The 20,308-nt window shown below is 52.3% G+C and overlaps 1 protein-coding gene across 8 annotated transcripts in view; it reads left to right on the top strand.

Moving 5' to 3' along the window:
- The window catches only part of GAS7 (growth arrest specific 7), a 200,877-nt gene that overhangs the window by 146,286 nt on the left and 34,283 nt on the right, over positions 1 to 20,308 (top strand). For all 8 annotated transcript variants that reach the window (XM_060136151.1, XM_060136158.1, XM_060136155.1 and 5 more), the window contains 2 exons: positions 7,575 to 7,660; positions 16,535 to 16,588. In XM_060136151.1, the coding sequence (XP_059992134.1) occupies positions 7,575 to 7,660; positions 16,535 to 16,588 (140 nt within the window). The remainder of the gene's footprint in view (positions 1 to 7,574; positions 7,661 to 16,534; positions 16,589 to 20,308) is intronic.

The raw sequence follows: 20,308 nt of genomic DNA on the forward strand, positions 1-20,308 counted from the left end.
ACTGTGTTGGTATTTCTCTCTACAGGAGAGCGCTAGAATTTTTCCAGACATTCTTTCCTTCAGTTTTAGAAGCAGCTTTCAGGAGATTGCATTTTATTGTGGGGAGAGAGATAGACTTGATGAAGACATGAGGTAGCTTCAAAAACTGACTGTCCCCGTCCTTGGGCTCCCGGGGCTGTGGGCACCTTGCCTGGAGACCACTCAGGGCCCTGGATCTCAGCCTCTTTTGTTCTGCTTCTGCTTCTGCAAAGCAACAGTGGTGGACTTGCAAACCTTTTCATTCAAAAAATATGCCAGACATTGTTCTCAGTACTGGGGATACAGCCACAGACAAGCCAGTCCTTGTGTGGTCCCTGCTCCCGGGAACCTACTTTCTAGTGGCAGAGTTGGACAAACAGGCAGACATGGAATACGTCAGATGTTCGTTGCATGGGCAGCAGGACAGAGTGTGTGACTGGGGCGTGAGGGATGGCCTCAGTGAGGAAGTGATGTTTCGGTCAAAGCTTTAAAGACACGGAGAAGACAGTATGTGTGTGGGGTGGTGGTGGAGTGTTCTAGGCCAAGGAACAGCTAGTGCAAAGGCCCTGGGGCAGGAGTGACCTTGGCATGTTTGAGAACAGAAAGCAGACCGGTGTGGCTGGGGGGGTGGGGGACAAGAGGGAACGTGGTAGGCGATGAGGGGAGGGGAGTCAGCAGGGACCAGAGGAAGGTGTTGGGATTTCATTCTGAGCGTGATGGTTGGGATGGGGGTGAGAGTGAAATGCAGTGGAAGTGTCTTGTCTTCCTGGGAAGCAGTTGGTTAGCAGTGGTGGGGTTGGGGGTTCCCTGCAAGGAGGTGGGGGGGGGTAGTGGTAAGGATGATGTGGAAGGAAAACTGGACCACATTTATCGACCACAAGCATCCCATATGGTCGTTCCTGAAGATCATGGACAAACAGGTCAAAGAGAACGTGGGCGGGAACCACAAATGAACCCAGCCAAGGCAAGCTTAGGCAGGTCCCCTTTGAGGCGGCAGAGGGGTGGAGGGTTTACCCATGGGGCTCAGGGTTACTTTTGAGTCGAGCTTCTGGAGAGAGTTGGAAGGGCCACCTGTGAACAGGACCGGTTCGTTCTTCTCAGTGCAGGTTTGTCAGATGCCTGAAGCACAGCCAGCCAGGTTACCAGCTGGGGAGAGAGATCTGGAAACACAGCCAGTGCCCCCACAAATGGGATTCCACTCTCTGCATGTTGGGGTCAGCACTGGGCCCAGGACTTTCCCTACGTGGCTTCCTCTCAGATCACAGTGGGACCTGTGTTTGTTCAGTAACTTTAGTGGAGTCATTTAATGCCAGCTTTCTGGGGAAGGTCTACGTAAGTCAACTTGAAACCCAAACAGAATACCGAAGGCTCTATTCAGCACGTGTTAAAAACCTTCTTTGGGCCGGTTTAACATACACTGTAACAGTAATGATTTATATGGAGAGAAATAGTAACAGACATATGGAAAGAAAATACGAGTGAAAAATGAGGTTCTGGGATTTTCATGTTATGCGTTACTGCGTAACAGCAGATGACACCATAGACCAGTTCTGTCCCCTAGAACTTTCTGCGCTAACAGAAATGTTCTACATCTATACCATCCAGTATGGTAGCCACTGACCAGCGGATGTGTCTACTCTGCCTGAGGAATGAATTTTTAATTTTATTTAACTAAGTACTTTTCAAATTTTGGAATAATTTTAGGTTTACAAAAAAATTGTGAAGACAGTACAGAGAGTTCTTATATACCCTTTACTCAGTTTCCGCTAACGTTAACGTTTTACATCACCACGGTCCAGTTGTCAAAACTAAGAAATCATTGTGGTACAGTATTATTAACTAAACTAGATTTCATTCAATTGCATCAATTCTTCCAGTATTGTCCTCCTTCTGTTCTAGGATCCCATCCTGGGTACCACCCTGCATTTAGATTCTATTTAAATTTCACTTGTTAGAATTTGAATAGCGACCTGTGACTAACGGCTGCCCCATCACACCGGGCTGGGCAGGTGTGGAGAGTAAGATCCTTTCTGAGCTTCTGGGCCTGGACGTGCATTACGTTTGCATTTGTGTTTCCCTTTGGGATGGAGGAAGTCTATCTCAGTTTACTGAGTTCCCCTGGGAGTGGGGACGTCGGGGAAACCTGGGTTCCTAGGCTGGCTTTGCCTGGCCTGGGGCCTGACTCCGCTGAGGGCTCATGCTTGGAGAAACAGCCTGCCTCCAGGGAAGCCAGGTCACAGGGGAGTGAGTTCTGATGTCGGTCAGGGAGGGCCTGCCTTTGAGTCTGGAGTCTGTGCAGACAGACAGCTGTGCTTCCCCTGAGCAGAGCTCCCCAGGAAAGGGGTGTCAGAACCCAGGGCCCTCACCCACATACTTTCTTCTCCAGATCAGGAAGCCCCGGCTACTCCCACATGGGAGCCAACAGGGACTCTCACCTACTGCAGAATTAGCAAGTTACCAGGCCCAGGGTGGCTGCCATGGCGCTCAGCTAGGAATCACTGTTGACCCCAGGGAAGGCCATAGGGGGCCGCCTTTCCCTTTAGGAACATGTGCCTGTTGGCTGAGGCCCCAGGGGCCCTTACGAAGGCCTGTTGAACCTTTGACGCCCTGGAGAATAATAGATGCAGGTCTCCAACTCTCCACACCCACCACACACACAGGTATTGTGAGTTCTCTTTGGGGGAATACAGTTTACATCTTAGACAACCAGGGAGGCAGCAGGGATTGGGTAGCCAGACAGAAATTTCAAGACCAGAAGGGTTTCCAGACCAGAAGACTGTAAATGTAAAACCACTGCCCTGAGCAGACCCCGGCAGGTGCAGCGCACACCTGGGAAGGTGAAGACGACATAGAGCATCCTTCCAAGGCCCCACAGGGCGTGGTGGGGCAGTGAGGCAGAGACGGTGCCTATTGTGCCTTCAGAGATGCCGAGTACGGATCTGGCTCCGGTGTTTGCCTTGGTAGCCTGACTTCAAAACGTGCTTTCCAGCAACCCCGGCTGCGTTTCCCAAAGTGGGTTCCACAGTACCCCCTGCTTTTCCCGCCCCCATGTGGGTTCTTTGTCTATGTAAGTGTGGACTGCCACACTGCTTCCTTGACTGAGATTCACAGAGCCTGTCAGCATATTTTAAAAGGCCTTCTGTAAAGAAACCAAGTTGAATCTGAGCAACGGGGGGCATTTGTCCCAAACTCTTTGGGCCATCAGACTCTGCCCTTTACTGTCACTGCAGAACACTTGTAGGGAACGTCCTGCAGAATTGGTGGTTGTTGCATCACATGCCTGGGGAGGGGCTCCGTTCCGCCAGGCTTAAATGTCGTAGCAGGGAGGAAAGAAGGATTTCCAGAACAAGGGCCCTGGAGCTCCCAGGTTTCTTCGAGTTGAGGAAGGAAGTTACTCGTCTCTTCCAGAGAGAAGGGAGATGAGGCTGGACCCACAGGAGGCAGAAGGAAGGTGCCCAGAGCTGATTTTCTTGTTTGGAAGAAGAAAGTCTTGTCTTTGGAGTTTTTCAGAGAACAGAACCTAGACAGGTGGGGCTTGGAGGATGGACTGTCTTACAGGGCGGATTGGAGCTGGGCGATGGGGTCAGAGCTGTAGGGAGGGTGAGGTCTGGGCAGCGAAAGATGCTGGCAACTCTCTGTTGGTCTTCTTATTTTCCGTTTTTTATCCCCCCCGCCCCCAGCAAATGACTTCTCCTTTCTACCAAATATCTGACGCCTTCTCTCATTATGTATCTCCCAAGCCCTCTCTTTGTCTGTTTAACTGCCCATAAAGAGGAATGAAATGTGTGCGTGTGTGTTTTTATATTTGAACTTACTGAAGTTACTAGATAGAGCTTTCTGTTCTCTTTTCTTATCTTAAAAACAGCTGAATTTGGGATTTTACGTTTTTTTCTTGTATCCCCAACTGAATTATGGTCCTTATGATTATGAGTGATCCTTGACCGTATTTTATTTTATCTTTTCCCCTGGGAGGCTGGAGGCCTCTACAGCACCCACCTCTGGCCTTGTTAGTTTTGGGTCTCACCCTCAGTAAGCTGAGGGCCCAGCGATGTGGGAGTGCCCATTGGGACCATCGTGGGTGAGCTGTAACTGTTCAGATCCCAACAGAGGACTTTTCCAAAGGTGCCCGAACTGTTGAAGTATAAAGTGCAGGGAGACAGGGTGTCAGGGGAGAGCTGCTGTATGGGGAGAAATGGTTGAATGGAAAATTAGTTTTTCTTTCCCAGTAATTGTTTTGACATGAGCAGTAATTAGCCAACAGCTGACAGACCAGAACTGAAGTGAGAACAAGAGGATGGATTAGGGGCAAATGCCACTGCGTTAGATGGTTCCCAGCAGCCGTTAGCATGGGGGCCGCCAGGCTGGGAGAGGCTGCAAATAAGAGAAGGGTGTGTTGAGGGTGCACTTTTTGAGGTGCTGTGGAAGGAGAGGACGGGGGTCGGAAGGGCAGCCTCTGCCCTCAAGAAGATGGGGACCACCCTGGGTTAGAGGGACCCAGCACCATCAAAGGTAGTGACTGGTTCTAAACTAAGGCCTGTTCAGGTAAGAACTTACGTATTCCATTTTCGTCATCAACTGAACTGTGGTCGCATTTTTTTGGTTGTCGATAGATTTTAGGGTCAGGGCAATGCTGGCTTTGTATAATAAACTGGGAAACTCACCAGGTGTTTCTGTACTGTGCAGTCTGGGCCTATGTATTTCTTTGAAGAGTTTGAACCACTTTGCCTGTAAAACCATCTGGGTCTGGTGCCTTTTGGAGGGGAGGTCATTTTTCAAAGGTTTTACTCATTTTGATGTTTCTGGTATCCTTTGAAACCATTTTGATCATTTGAATCGTATGGAAAGTTTTGTATTTATTAGCATAGAATTATAAATAATATGCTCTTACATTAAAAAAAAAAAACTCAAGTCTGTTTGCCGTGTGTATGTTTGCTCTCTAATTCCTGATTCTAAGCATTTGTGTTTCCTCTCACTCTCAAATTAGGCTGATCTGCCTTTTTTAATCACCGTTAGTCTCCACTCCCCCTCACGACTGACCTGCCCTGAACCAGCCAGGGTTGCAAATGTTATCCTGTCTCCTAATTCATTAATTTCTCTTACCATATTTATATCCTTTTCTCATGTTTTCCTTTGATTTATTTTATTGGCTTAAAATTTTTTTTTTCTAATTTCTTAAGTTGAATGTTTAGTCTGTTTCTTTTTATCCTCTTGGCTTTGGTAATGAAATAATTAAGGCTATGAATGTTCCTCCAAATATAATTCAGGCCCTATCCCATTTGTTTTGATAGGTTCTTCTTCATTATTTTCAAAATATCGTGTAATTATAGTTTTAAATTCCTCTTGGACCTGAGATTATTTAAGAGGGTATTTTCTTAAATTTTCAAGTGTTTGGGAGTCGGGGGGGATGAGGACCTGGTATATTTTGTCCTTTCATTATTAGTATCTACTTTTATTGCTTTCTGGTCAAAGAATGTGCCTTGTGTTATTTAGGCCTTTTGTAATTTATCAATACTTTATTTGTGGCTTAAATAGGCCCAACACTTTTTTTTTTATGTTACGTGGATTCTTGGTAAAAGATATTATCTCTGTTTATAAGGTATGATGTTTACTCCATCTAGTTCCATCAGCCTTTTAAATTAAATTACTAAGATATTCCACAGCCTGACTTTTGGCCACGAATCAGTCCTAGACTGAAAGCAGTATGTTAAGATTTCCTACTGTTGTCTTTAGGTTCTCCAGCATCTGTGTTTTATCTGTTTCAGTGCTATGCTCCTTGATAAGGGAAGTTTCTCCAATGTTTTGCCTGCCTTGTGGGTTGTATATCAGCAGTCTAGTGACCTTCCTGGCGTGGCCTGTGCTGACCTGAGTAGATTCCCCTCGGCAGCCACAGCTTCTCTGATGCCCTTGGAATCCTGGCCCTCCCTCCTCACCCCCCTTTTCCCTAGAGGATTCCTGGATAGAATCAGCAGTTGAGCAGCCTCTTGAGGGCCCTGGGTGTAGACCAGGAGCATGGCTGGCCACGTGGGGTTAATTTGTTGTTTCTCCTTGTGTCCCTAAAAGCCACTGCCCTGGGGGCCAGCTCTGTGGCCGGTGTTTTGTTATCCTGGTGTGTCTGTACCCACCCTTCTTCCGGAGTGTCCGGCCAACGGGCAGATCGGGAGAAACCCAGCTACCCACAAGAATCTGCTGAGTGCGCCTCTGTTCACAGGTGGCCCTGGATTTTTCGCTGCAATTGGGGGAGAAGGGGGGGCACTCCCCAGCATGAAAAAGGTTCTGCCTGGGGTGACCTTCATACCCCATTGCTTGCCCGCAGCCCTTGCTCTGTGAATGGGTAGGTGGTAGTAATTTCGGCCTCACCTTCACCTCCTCCCTCCCCGCAGGGTGGTGTCAGCAGGAACCACCAAGAGCTGGACATGGGTCTCTGCATCTTTCTCCAGGCCGACCTGCAGTTGTCTGTGTTGTAGCAAATCCTCCAAGCCTGGGGCATGAGGAAGGCATGCTTTCCTGGTGTCCAGAGATCAGTGCAGGCTTGGGGTTCAAGGCCAGGAGATTTAGGAGCCGAAGCAGTGGCCTTCCCTCTCTCCAGCCTTCCCCTCTCTGTTCATGAAGTACTCTATAACTTTACAGATCTCTTTGGCAGTTATTGTCTCGTTGGATTTTCATCCCAACAAAGTAGACAGAGACTAGGTAGAACTGTCCCCATTTTACAGATACAGAAGCTGAGGCTCACGTAACTATATCCGTGAGAGGGCAGTGCCACCTCTGGGAACTGAGGATGCATGGGCTGCGGTGTGTACGTGTGATGTCAGGACCCGGCAGCAGCGTCGGGGGCTTCAAATCAGCCCCGATGGGAGCCTTGAGGCCACAGAAATTGGCAAATGCTTCCCATCCCCCCCTTGAAGGGCAGGTGTATCAGCTCGTGTTGGGAGCATGAGTGAGTGTCGTAGGGATAGAGTTTTAGAGGCTTGAATTTTTTTTTTTTTTTTTTAGACTTTAGGAAAACTGGGACTCGAGAAGGATGTCATATGATCCCCTGGCTATTAAATGGCAAAACCAAATTTCATGGAAACCAGTGAAGCCCGTTTTCTTTCCATTATACTTATGTTACAGTGGGTGAGGGCGAGAAGGTCCTTGGGGGCGGGGCGGGGACAGGATTTGTAGGAAGCTGTGGGTGGGGCCCTCTGACTCTGCAGAGAGATTGGACCCTTGATCAGCACCGGTGACCACAGCTGATGAGGTATTTTCAGTGATGGCTGTTGGACTGTGATGGCCTCACCTCCTACTAAGCATCTTTCTTTTTCTTCTCTGGTTGGCAAAGAAACTCGGTCCCCCAAGAGATAGGTAGCTGGGTGCTGGGGATTAGAGAGATGCTCTCAACCCGCCTCCGGCTCAGCAGATACGGATGAGATCCTAAGAGGTGGTCCTGGCCATGCATGACCCCTCAGAACCAGGCTGTGAGGGGGGAGAAGGGGCTGCAGCTGCCCCTGTGGTCCGCAAGGTCGGAGGGGCCTGTCTGTGGCCAGCGCAGCATCTGAGCGGTGTTTCTGTCCCCGCAGTGAATGGATACCACACGTCAGGGACCCCAGCGCACCCTCCTGAGACTGCCCACATGAGTGTCCGAAAATCCACCGGTGATTCCCAGGTAAGGGGTCCTGTTCCGGGATGTAGGGGCAGCCACTTAGGCAGGCCCAGGGAGGTGTCATTTAGGATGGGGTCCAGGTGGCTACAGCCCAGTCCTGCCCCGGGTGGAAAGTGGTCGGTATCTGGGTCATTCCAGCGTACCGTGATGCGGGAGAGCAGGCGATTGTGGTTTGGTTTTCTATAGAAGTTGAAGATCGATTTTTCAGTGGTTCTTTGGCTGCACAGATGGCACGAGGGATCTCAGTTCCCTGACCAGGGATCGAAACTGTGCCCCCTGCCGTGGAAGCACAGAGTCCTAACCACCGGACCGCCAGGGAAGGCCCTAGAAGTTGAGGATGGTTTCGATGGGGTGATGGTGATGGGATTATAACTGTTCTTGGGGCAGAAGGTTCCATCCCGCTGTCTGGATTCCTAACACAGAGTCCAGATTTCCCACCGCTTTAAGAGTATGGATGAGGCCGGCCATTTTCCTTTTCTGCACGCCCTTTTCCCACCGTCTGACTTCACCCAGGAGGAAACTGAGTCAGACGTTTTACCACATTTAATCATCTAACAGAGGGACAGCTACGGTGTGGAAGGACATGGGAGGGTGTTTTTTATTTATTTTTTGTTTGTTTTTTTACATCTTTATTGGAGTATAATTGCTTTACAATGGTGTGTTAGTTTCTGCTTCATAACAAAGTGAATCCGTTATACATAGGTTCCCATATCTCTTCCCTCTTGCGTCTCCCTCCCTCCCACCAGGAGGGTGTTTTAAGATTCCCAAACTGCGTTCTCATTTGTCCTCTCAGCTGACACTTGTGCAAACGCAGGAGGGAGGTGTCAGTACGATTCCCGTGTTACAGATGAGGTCACGGAGTCTCAGACCGGTTAAGCGACTCATGAGGGTTGACACGATTACCAGGTGGTCAGACTGGACTTGATGCCGAGTTCTTCCGGTGTCATTAAGCTGTGTCTGAGGAGCTGAGGACTGGTCTTACGTGGTCCGTCCATGACTTATCCAGAAGATGTCCCTGAGCAGAAGCTTCCAAACCAGCCCTTTCCAGGAGTGAAAATGCCAGGCCCCAAGGATGGTGGTGGTGGTGATGGTGGTGGTGGTGGTGGTGATGATGATGTGATAACAATAGTTGCTTGTTGTCAACAACAGTGGGTTCTCTGTGCCAGTCACTGAAAGAGAGACCTTGTGGTCTGTGACAGCAGGCGGCTTCCGTGTGACACTTAGCTTTAATGCAGGCAAGAAGGTTAAACCTCAGAAACCTAGTTATGTTCTTGTCTCAGGAGGCTGGGCATTGGGCACAGGTCAGTTCAGTTCGAACTCTGGAAGAGAATTGGGACGTCTGGGTGGGCCAAGGCTCCTTCCATGTTGATGGGTTGACGAATCTCCCGGGCCTCGTGTTAGAATGCAGATTCTGATTCAGGAGGTCTGGGGAGGGGCCGGAGGTTCCCTGTTTCTAATGAGCCCCCTGGGTAATGCTGATGCTGGTGGGGGGGGGGGCGTGGACCGTGGCAGGACAGGCGAGGATCCGGGCACGGTTAGTCATGCCAGCACGCGTGTGTCCCCTTCACCCCCTGCTCATGGCACACGTCACAGCCCTGGCTCCGTGTGTTTCCTGCAGAGCCCCCTTCTCAACACAGCCTCTTTCAGTCCGTTTGAAATGAAACTTATTTGCCACCTAACTATGGAGTGTTTTCTTAAGACGTCAGCCCAAGCTCTGCTGTGGTCTCCCGGCAACTAGAAAAGCTGGTCTACCCCGGGCAAGAATACTGGAAACAACCCCTTCCTCCCCGCACCCACCCCCCATCATTCTTCTCTCGTTCCCTAATGGAGCATGCTCCCCCATCCCGAAATACTGTGGAGCTGTTTCTTAACCATATAAAACAAAATGTATCCTGGTACATAGAACCTCCTGGGAAGCCAGTTGGACAGTGTGCTGCCGTAAGCCTTTGGCCCATGAATTTCCTTTCGTGCATCTGTTCTTGGGATACATTCAGGGATTCTGATCTGTGTGTGAGGCCGTTCACTGAAGCATTATTTACAGCCCTGCCCCCTTGGACCCAGCCTGATTATCCAATGACAGGGGATGGGTAAGACGGATGACGGCCCGGAACGCCGTCTGGCCAGCGAGACCCCGCAGCCGCGAAAACTCCTTCCGAAGAAAATGTCGTGATTCCGGAAAATGCTGAGACATGATATTGAGTGAGAAAAGCAGAACAAAACTGCATGTATGGTCAGTCTTATTTGGGGGGAGGAAACCTATCCACATGTGAAGAAACAATAAACCCGAACATTGGTGGCGTTGCTGTCCGGTTCTCAACCAGGGGACGTCTGGCAGTGTTTGGAGATATTTTGGTTGTCACAGCTGGGCAGGGGGTCCTACTGGTATCTAGTCAGTAGGGGCCGGGGATGTCACTAAGCATCCCACAAGGCACACGGCAGCCTCCACCACAAAGCATTACCCAGGTTGAAAAGATGATTGGTCTAAGGTGATTTTTATTCTCTTTAGACTTTTGGGTGTTGTTTTTTCCTTTTTAAAATTTATTTGTTTATTTATTTTTTAACATCTTTATTGGGGTATAATTGCTTTACAATGGTGTGTTAGTTTCTACTTTATAACAAAGTGAATCAGTTATACATATACATACGTTCCCATATCTCTTCCCTCTTGCGTCTCCCTCCCTCCCACCCTCCTATCCCACTCTAAAATTTCCTAAAATGAACACATTTTACTGTCATAGAAGGCGTTATAAAACAAGGAGTTCGAGGCGAGGTACTGGGGATGCAGGGAAGGTCAGCTCTGGAGACCCAGGCCAGGCCTGGGCACTGCTTCAGGACAGGTGGAGTCCAGTGCACTGTTTCTGGATGATAACATCGCGAGGGGGGGAGGTATCATCAAAGTCACGAGAATACACAATGCGGTGCATGGAGAGAGCAGATACGCATTCGTTCACTAGTTCCCCAGCTGTGAAAGCGTTTGCGAACCTACAGAGCTGGCTGTCCTAAAAGGCGCCAGAGGCCAGTCGTAGAAATGGGTTAAGAAGGGTTGATATTTCCAGAGAGCACTACTGACAGATGGTCCCCAGAGTAGATATAGCACACTTCAGCCTGCATCGTATTTACTACCCCATCCCAGGCTGTCAACTCTAATCAGTGACAATTCTCACCTAATAATATTGAAAGAAAGGAAGAGTGAATGAAGGAATGAACGGATGAACAAACACATGGCCATTTGAGAGGCAGGGTTGGGGGTGGATCAGGTAGCTCGTCACACCCCTGTTGTGTTCGTTTTCTGCTACCTGCCCCCTCCTCCAGCAAGCTGATCAGGAAAAGTAGAATGTTGGGCAGGTAGGAAGATGATCTAATCTTCATGGAAACCGGGAGTGTCTGTACCGTCGTGGGTGGACTGATGGCTGGGTGCCCGGCACCCCAGGGGTGGTGCCCACCCAGTTCTGGGAGACCCGGAGGGCCAGGCGCAGGTGATGGTGGCCTGGCGCCACCAGTGGAGGTTTGCAAGCCTGCAGCTCCGGGGCGGGCTGCCTGGGGGCTGGATGCACGGGGCGCACCTGATCGGAGGCTGGGGGATCACAGGCTGAAGATAGTCTTGCTGGCCGTGGCAGAAGCACATCTGAGCCTGTCCCCTGCCCGCCCGCCCGCCCGGGGCTAGGGTGGTGTGAGCCCCCTCTGCTCCCTGTGCAGGTACTGGGAGGGCAAGGAACCTGCCCACCAGAGCCCAGGCCGTTTAGTGACCCACCTTTCAACTGTTTTAGATTCCCATGAACTGCCCCCCAGGAAGGCTATCTTTAGACACAGGGGAGAGGAAAGGGAATGGGACTGCGAGCTTGGAAACTTAAGGAACCCGTTGGCGGTGAGATTCTGAGAGCTCATTTACTTAATTGGGCTCCCCCTCCCCTACTTGGTAAATAGCACATGTTCTATCGAGCATCTGTTTATTTGCGAGGCACTGAGTCATAGACAGATGTAGCCCTTGTCTTTTTAAAAAATTAATTAATTAATTTTTGGCTGCATTGGGTCTTCGTTGCTGTGCGCGGGCTTTCTCTAGTTGTGGCGAGTGGGGTGCTACTCTTTGTTGCGGTGTACGGGCTTCTCATGGCGGTGGCTTCTCTTGTTGCGGAGCACGAGCTCTAGGCGTGCGGACTTCAGTAGTTGCAGCACGTGGGCTCAGTAGTTGTGGTGCACGGGTAGCCGTTGTCTTGATGGAGTTAATAGCTGGGACTGGAGAAAGAGAGAAACGTTTATTTCATTTTGGCAATGATAGGGGCTGGAGGGAATGTGTGCTCTGAGGACATGACCAGGTGGTGGTGGAAACATCGAGATGGCCTTTTTAAGAAAAGCTAAGACTGGAAAGATGAGCAAGGGTTTAGCTTGGTGAAGAGGTGGTGGTAGGGGAACAGCATTCCAGGTGGAGGGAACAGCATATGTGGATGCCTAGAGGCAGGATTTCAAAGAAGCCATGGAGTCCGAGTGGGGCTGTGGTTTACTATGTTAGCAGGTGTGGGGAGGGCACAAGAAGAGGCTGGAGGAGTCCTCAAGGCTGTTGTGAGGAGCTTGGGTTTTGTCCTAACAGTGCTGGAAGCCACTGAGAGGTTTCATACTATGTCCCACTTGCTGAGAGTGTGGGACCCAGACTCTTCACAGGGTAAGGAGACAGGGTCGGGAAGACATTGCAGAGTCCAGGGGCTCGCTGAATTGGCTGGGAATGACACACTGCCTTCTCCCAGGCACTGCCTCGTCTGTCACCACCCTCAGTGGGTCCTCACAGTGACAGTAGAGCAGCCCAGGCGAGGCCAGGAAACCAGGCTGGGGAGGGGTTTTTAAAAAGAGGAGAAAAACCTTCTAGAATCATAGGAAAAGGAAATTAAAAAAAAAAAAACTTTTGTTATGGACATGCGTAAACATTTATAAGAGTAGAAGGACTATTTTAATAAAGGACCATGGACCAATCATTTAACTTCAATTATTCAGCCAATCTTGTTTCATTTAAACTCCCATCACAGGACTTCCCTGGTGGTCCAGTGGTAAAGAATCCACCTTCCAAGGCAGGGGACGCGGGTTCACTCCCTGGTCGGGGAACTGAGATCCCACATGCCGCGGGGCAGCTAATCCTGTGCGCCGCAACTACTGAGCTCACGTGCCCCGGAGCCCACACGCCACAACTAGAGAGAAAACCTGCATGCCACAACTAGAGAGAAGCCCACGTGCTGCAACTAAGACCCAGTGCAGCCCAAAATTGAAAAAAATCAGTAAAATAAAATAAATAAAATGAATGGGTTATATATTAAAAAAAATTTTTTTTTGAAATAAACTCCCATCACCTCTCCCTAACTTCCCATTGGATTCTTTTAAAGCAAAGTCCTCACATATTGTTTTAACTGTAAATATTTCAGAATGTATGTCTAAGGGCGAAGACATAACATAATACCATCAGTACACTTAAGAAAACGTTAGTTCATTAACATCATCCAATATGTATATATTAGATCTGTGGGGTGAATAGGGTCGGGCCATGTGCACATCGTTTCCTAACAGCCTTTGCGCGCGGAGCTTTGAGCATCCCTGATGATTGGGCCTGAGTCTTTGACATTGGGGTTTGCCAGTGGTGGTTTTCCCAGATTGGCTTGTGGGAGCCTCTTTGAGTTGGCGTCTCTGTCCTTTTGTTATGTCACATCATTTGTTAAGCACTTTCTTACCTCCTGGCAGAGATGTTCCAGGTCCACCTGGCATTTGGAATTAGCCAATTCTCCAAGGAGCCTGGGTCCCTTTTAGTGGGAAATCATATTAGAAACCACTTCTACCTAGTAGGTGTTCTCACTGTGACTGAGGTGTCGTTCCTTCTGGGGCCTTTCAGTGGAGTGCTACGGAATGTGTGTGCGTGTGAGTGTGTGAGTGATGTGTGTGCGTGTGTATGTATATATATATGTATATATATATATGTGTGTATATATATATATATGTGATAATGTTTATGTATATGACGTTCGAATAATGGACACAGGTCTTCAGCAGCAAACAGAGCGAGAAAGCACCTGGGAGGAGCCTCTGACCCCCGTGTGCAGCTCTGGCTGAAACGGCACAGCTCGGAGAGCAGAGGCTGGCACCCACGCTTAGAACATCACCCCCACCCCCACATGCTGTTACTTGCACTCCTGTCTTGACCCAGATTATAGGGAGGAGGGTGACCTCTGTGTCCAGCCTTGGACAGCCTTGGACACAGTGGCCCCCAAATCAGCGTTTGTAGATGACGGAGATGTTTTCTGGCCCCTGCAGAGATACCTGGAAAAACAAGAGATTGTCCCAGGTCTCCAAGTGGAGAGATAGCGGGAGACAGAGAAAAGAGTCATTCAGGTTTGGGGATCAGTTTCCTCTGTTTACTTGCCTTGTGACCCTGGACACCTTAGTGTCTGTAAGCCTCGGCTTCCTCATCTGTAAAATGAAGACGATGCCAGTAACCTGGTGGGGTTGTGGGGACTCAGTGAGATGACGTGTGTTAAATGCCTGCCTCACGGCTGCCTCACAAGGCAGCACTCGGGGCAGGAGCTCTCCCAGTGTATCCTTCCCCCGGAGTTCCCCCCCCTCCTCCCTGGAAGGCTATTGCCAAGGCTGCCAGAGCACTGGTTGCGCTTCCTGGGGGGTGTAGTGGGAGCACTGTGGTGGTCCTGGTGGTGATGATGTGTGTCTGTGGTAGGGAGACCCCTGCAAACTGCAGAATCCACCCCAGGGACGTCCCTAGCTGTCCAGTGGTTAAGACTCTGCGCTTCCAATGCAGGGGGCATGGGTTTGATCCCTGGTTGGGAACTAAGATGCTACGCGGCCAAAAAAAAAAAAAGAAAAACGAGGGCTTCCCTGGTGGTGCAGTGGTTGAGAGTCCGCCTGCCCATGCAGGGGACACGGGTTCGTGCCCCGGTCCGGGAAGATCCCACATGCCGCGGAGCGGCTGGGCCCGTGAGCCATGGCCGCTGAGCCTGCGCATCCGGAGCCTGTGCTCCGCAACGGGAGAGGCCACAGCAGTGAGAGGCCCGCGTACCGCAAAAACAAACAAAAAACGAATCCATCCCAAAGGTTCTCCTTGCCCATCCCGGGTGTGTATTTGCATGGACGAACCTGTAGGAAGAGCCCAGCACCTGTCTCTTCTCCTTGGAGACTGGTACCTGGGCCCCTGCCGTGCAGCCTCAGTCTGCCTTTCTCGAAGAAAGCCCCATCTTGGCAAGTGTCCTGGGCAGAATTGATAGTTTGGGAGGGTCCAGGGTGGGCAGGCTGGATGAGTTGATGCATTTAACACGTCTAAGGAAGCGTGACGTTGCCCCAGAACCTGTTGGGTCTGCTAACAGAAGTGCTGTAGTTAGGGGGGCCTCAGTGCAAGGACAGAACAGACATCCTCCACGGAGGCCCCCAGACTCTGCCTTAAAGACCCTGGCCCCGGAGACCTGCCGGATCAGCCGTTCTGGGAGGTGGGTGGGGGGACCCGATGGGGGAGAGCTAATTCTGATGCACTCCAGAGCCTGAGGACCGTTGGTGACAGATGGTGAAACAGGCTCAAGTTAACTTGGCAGGATGTCAAGGCTGGCGAGTTCATCTTCTTGTCTGTGAAACGATGACACGTAAAGGTCCCTTTTAGCTGAACAGTCCGGGGATGTCAGTTTTCATTAGCCTACTTTACTTACCTGCCAAAGTAGGTCTCGTTGGGAACGAGGGACTGAGGGGGGGTTTGGGGGGGGGAGGCAGGGAATGAGGGGACCATGGGCAGGAACTCATCAAGCTTCTTATTTTGCCTGATGAGCAGCTGACCACCCCCCACCCCCAAAACGCTCATCCTGTTGGGTGGTCCAGAGCTGTGCTGGCCTGGGGATGGGGACTGCTGGTTCCCTGAGGCTCGCTGGAGAAGGCTCTTCTTGCTTCTTCTGGGCCTTTCTCTGTAAAGTCCTAGCAGCCACTTCCTTCCCTCCCACTAGAGACAGAATAAGGCCACGAGTCCCAGGACACACATGCGATGCCACTGCAGTGCCTTAGGGGCGAGCCTGCTTCCCAGCTCGACATGTGGCTCAGGACAGGAGTGGGCATCCCATGTCCTGCTCAGGGACCCTATAGAGTCCCTGACGTAACTGCTGATGGCACAACAAAGACCCAGAATTGACCCTCCCCTTTAGGGTCATAGGCTCTTAGGACCCATGTGGTGTTTTCATCTGGCAATCCTTACTTTCCATTCCAGGACCATCCTAGGTCTGGGGCAGGCTGCTGAGGTCCTGTGGGCTTGGTGGTCCTTGGGACAGTGGTTTTCTTGCTGGCAAAGGGAAGACCCCCAAAGTCCAAATGGAAGCCGAAACAGAGCCCCCCTGCTCTCGGGGTTGGGAAGGTGACATGTCACGGATGTGGCCGAGCGCCCCAGGCCACATTGCACGTATCTGGGGTGTGATATGTCGGCCCCGGGGGATTTGGAATAAGATGTCATGTTCTGAATCCTCAGTGCGAGGAGGTGGTGGCCTTAACTCTCTGCTCCCCGGGTGGATTCTGCCGGTTAAGGCAGCCAGCAGCGTGCAGAACCACTTACCAGCAGAGGGCCGCTGAGGGGTTAGCTCCCCCAGCCACCGACGGGGAGAAGAGGAGGCAGACCTGCTTTGGAGCAGTTTTCTCAGAGCCTGTGCTGGAGGCTTCCTCCAATTCGTTTTCAAGCCGGGGCGCGGGAGGCTCCTGCCTGCCCTCTCCCAGAATATGGTGACTTGGGGGTTAACGGCAGCCGGAGCATCCCCAAACTTCCCCGGCCCGAGGCTTTTAACCAACCCCTCCACCTTCAGGGAACCCGAATGAAAGAGGATGTCCGATATGGAGGACAGCTTTGATGGTATTTCTTGTGTCTCTCCCCAGAACCTGGGATCCTCGTCACCAGGCAAAAAGCAGAGCAAGGAAAACACCATCACGGTAAGCGGCTCCCGCGGAGCGCACGCATGTTGGGTGGCAAGCTGGGGCTGTCTCTGGTCCATGGCTCGGCTGTTGCCATGGCAATGCGGACCGCTGAATGGAAGCGATGCCCAGCCTGGTACCTGGGAAGTTCCAAAGCTTGGATGTTGCCGAGGGTTCCCCCCTTGCCTCCCCCCGGCCCTTCTTCTGTTGATTTCTTATTTCACTTTTTCTCTTGGGGCAAACACGTGGAAGGATTGTGGTTGGAATGGTGCAGAAGCCATTTTTGCAGGGCAGGCAGGGGAAGGTGCGCGTGCAGGAGTGGGTTGGAGGGGGTGGGCTGTGCTCCTCGCAAGTGACATGACGTGTAAATTACAGCCACGGCAGGGTGGCTTTTGTGCAGGGGAACTTCTGGAAGACATCAAAGTTAAAAGGAAGAGGAAGCGCCCTAAGAATAGAGTTCCTGGGAGTTGCTGATGGGGAAGCAGGCCGCCTCTGCCCAGAGCGGCCAGACAGCCTCCCAGGGCTCTTCCAAAAGCCCTCCGAGTCCCCACGCCATCCTGCCTCCGGCTCCACATCAGCCCTGTGCTCGGGGAAGGCGGGCGCTGGACGTCCCTCCCCCTCCAAGTAGAGAAACAACTCGCCCATCTGCTCAGCTAAGAACTTGGAGCTGGGAGACGTGTGGTCCAAGGTGTGCGGTTTCGACCCAAGTGCAGCAGCTCTGGGGCCACAGATAGGCTCCCTCAGGCTCTGTCACACAGTTCTCGGAGATGGAAGCAAGACGGGGTCCCCTGCCCCGGCTCATGCAGGCTGCAGATCCTGCTTAGACGGATTTGGGGAGGAAAAAGCGGCAGGCAAACAATGGCAACAGTCATAATTGCTGCCCCTGTGTGTCCATTTATTAGGCACCAGGAGGGTTCTGAGCACCCATTTCATTCTCCGCTCACTGCGGGGAGGGCAGGTGGTTGGACCAGGGTAGGGTGGGGACTGGGAACTCGGGCTCTGAAGCCAAGGGGGTCAGCACAGCACCCACCAGCTGGGCAGCGACCCGGCCTCTCTGGGTCTCAGTGTCCACATCTGTACAACGGGGAGACGATGGGCATATGCGCCTTAGGGATGGTGTGGAAAGCACGTAGAACAGCCTGGCACACAGTAGGTGCTCAGTTCACACTAGTCTCCTCATCGCCGTGTTTATAGATGAGGAAATTGAGGCACAGAGCAGGACCTGGCACAGAGCAGGGCCTCGCCCAAGGTCACACAGCTGGGAAGCATCAGGACTTGAGACCTGTGCTCTTAGCCACCAGCAATGCCCCAGGTGCAAGTTGCCCCCCGAGGATGAGGATGGGACCAGGCGGCTCAACCCTGGGCCAGCAGCAGCTTCCTTGTTACTGGAGCGGATGGGGAGGGCGTGGACAGGCCCCCGGGGCAGACGTCCTGAGAACACAGTCCTCACGTTCACAGAAAGCCCCAGAATACTGGGGCAAAGCAGGAGCTCCCAAAGTTCCCTGAAAGATGGAGAAAGAGGGAGAAGAAACTGCATTGTAGAAGGAACGTGAATAAGAGAAATGAAAAGTGAAAAGCTGAGTGTTATGCCTCCCATGGGTGATGGAGCCCAGCTCACGAGGTGCGGCCCGGGTCACCACTCTGGTCTGCCTTTAGGCCGGAGCCTGGGACTTTGTCAGCGTGGGCGTGGCCCTGGGTCTCCTGGCAACACACCTCCTCCATCCCTGCCTCACTGCCTTCCCTCCTTCTTCCCGCCGACCTACAGCAGTGCTTCTCATCTGAAGCCTTGGGGATACTTGTTAAAATGCAGATTCCTCTGTTGGTCACTCTGGGGCGAGGCTGGAAAGTTTGCGTTATAACCAACACCCCCGCACCCCGGAGGTTTTAAATAAGCACTCAAGCCTTGGGGACTTTTTGCTGGGAAAACTGAGAAGGGGCACAGTGAGTGAGGACCAGAGCCCCGGACTTGAACCCGGGTCTGCTGACTGCCAGCCCATGCGGCCCTTCTCCTCTCCAGGCTGGAGATGGGCATCCTTGCCGGCCGGCCGACCAGTGGGGCTGCAGAGCTCTGTACCGTGGCTCTTGCCCTTCCACGGAGCAGTCACTCTCCCACTGCGGCCCCTCCCTGAGTCCTGATCCTGCAGAGCTCGTGGCTTCCCTGGAAGGAGATGCTGGGGGGGACGGTGCGGGGAGGCTGGGGCCCAAGCTTCCCTCGCCCCGGTGTGCGGGGATAGGGTGAGCATCCTCTTACCTGGTCTCACCCAGGCAGCAGAGATTTGCAGGCGACGTCCGAGTCTGGCTCACAGTGTGGCCGAGAAGCAAGGACCGAGCTTGGTTCCGACGCTCCAGCTCCCCGACCCGGGCCTGGAGCAAGTTTTGAAGAGGCCAACACGTGGGCTGCTCGTCAGCCGTGGGGCCCCGGGCAGGGCTGGCAGTGAGTGGGCTGCTTGCTTGATTGGAAGCGACGGGCGCTGATGACAGTTCACAGCCTCGGCACCAATATGATGCGTCAGAATCTGGAGGATTCCAGAAAAGGTGACAGCAGAGCCACCTAGTCACACTCCTGTCCTAGAAAGAAGAGTCTGGGGACTCCTCTAATCTTCAGTCTGAGCTTCCCGGCATGGCCCGTCTGGGGGCCGCGGGTGGGAGCTCGGGGACTGGGTGTGAGTGCTTGAGGGCATTTCTCTTCCGCTTCCACAGGTCCCAACTCTGGCTTTTGCCTCTCTCACCCCCTCCCAGAGTAGCCTCTCCCACCAGGAGGAAATTCAGGGCCCGCTTGGTTGTGAAACCACCTTCTCTTCTATGTTGCAGGCGGCTGTCAGAGAGGAGGGCACATAGCTGCGGCCTCTGCCTCCAGGGAGGCCTCCGTGCTGTGCTGGGGCCGGGGCTCGCGCCGGGCCTCCCCACGCCAGCCCCCTTGGGTGGGTCACACTTGTGTTCAGCGGCTCTTGTGCCATGGCCAGGCGCCTGAGTGGTGGCTGTAGCCCCCGCAAGAGAGTTTCTGAGGGCAGCTCTTGTGGTTCTGCCTGCCCCCGTGCAGGCCGGCCCTGGCAGAACCTCTGCTGCTCAGGGGGCCCCCTGGCCGTCAGGGGCAGAGCGGGTGTTACTCCGTTTACTGAGGGCTGGAGAGAGCAGAGTTGGCGCCAGAGCGAAGACGCTGTTGCTTGAGGACGGCGAGCTTGGGAGCGCGAGTGGGAGGGGCTCCTGGAACTTCCCCCAAACGGTACATAGTGGGGACGCTCCCCCGTCTCCTGCTTCCTGTCCAGCACCCCTTCCTACCTGAGCCCCTGCCTTGGGTGGGGACATGGCATGGCTACGCCTAAGTGTGTTAGAAGGTAGCATGACATAGATTGAGTGTGACGTAGATTGCTGGCTTCTGACCCTGGCTCCACCATTATACACAGAGAATTGCAATTACATATCTACTTGTTTGCCTTCTTCATCGGGCTGTAAAACCGTCGAGGGCAGAGACTACATCTTCTATCTCTAGCCTCCATTCATGGTACCAAGAAACATTTCCAGCTCCCATCACGTGGCTGTGCTGGGCCAGGTACTAGGGACACAGCGGGGAGGAGGTGGGCTTCCTCTCCTCCTGGGACAGACTGTCTGGCGAAGGAAGAGAGATGCTGAATAAGCAGTCACGAGAAATACAAATGCACCTGTGCAAAGTGCTGGGAAGGTCTAGCCTACCGCGTGGCACCAAGTAGCCGTTCAACAAACGTTTGCATGGACCGAGCA

The sequence above is a fragment of the Lagenorhynchus albirostris genome, chromosome 20, assembly GCF_949774975.1.
Source record: "Lagenorhynchus albirostris chromosome 20, mLagAlb1.1, whole genome shotgun sequence".
Classification (NCBI taxonomy): Eukaryota; Metazoa; Chordata; class Mammalia; order Artiodactyla; family Delphinidae; genus Lagenorhynchus; species Lagenorhynchus albirostris.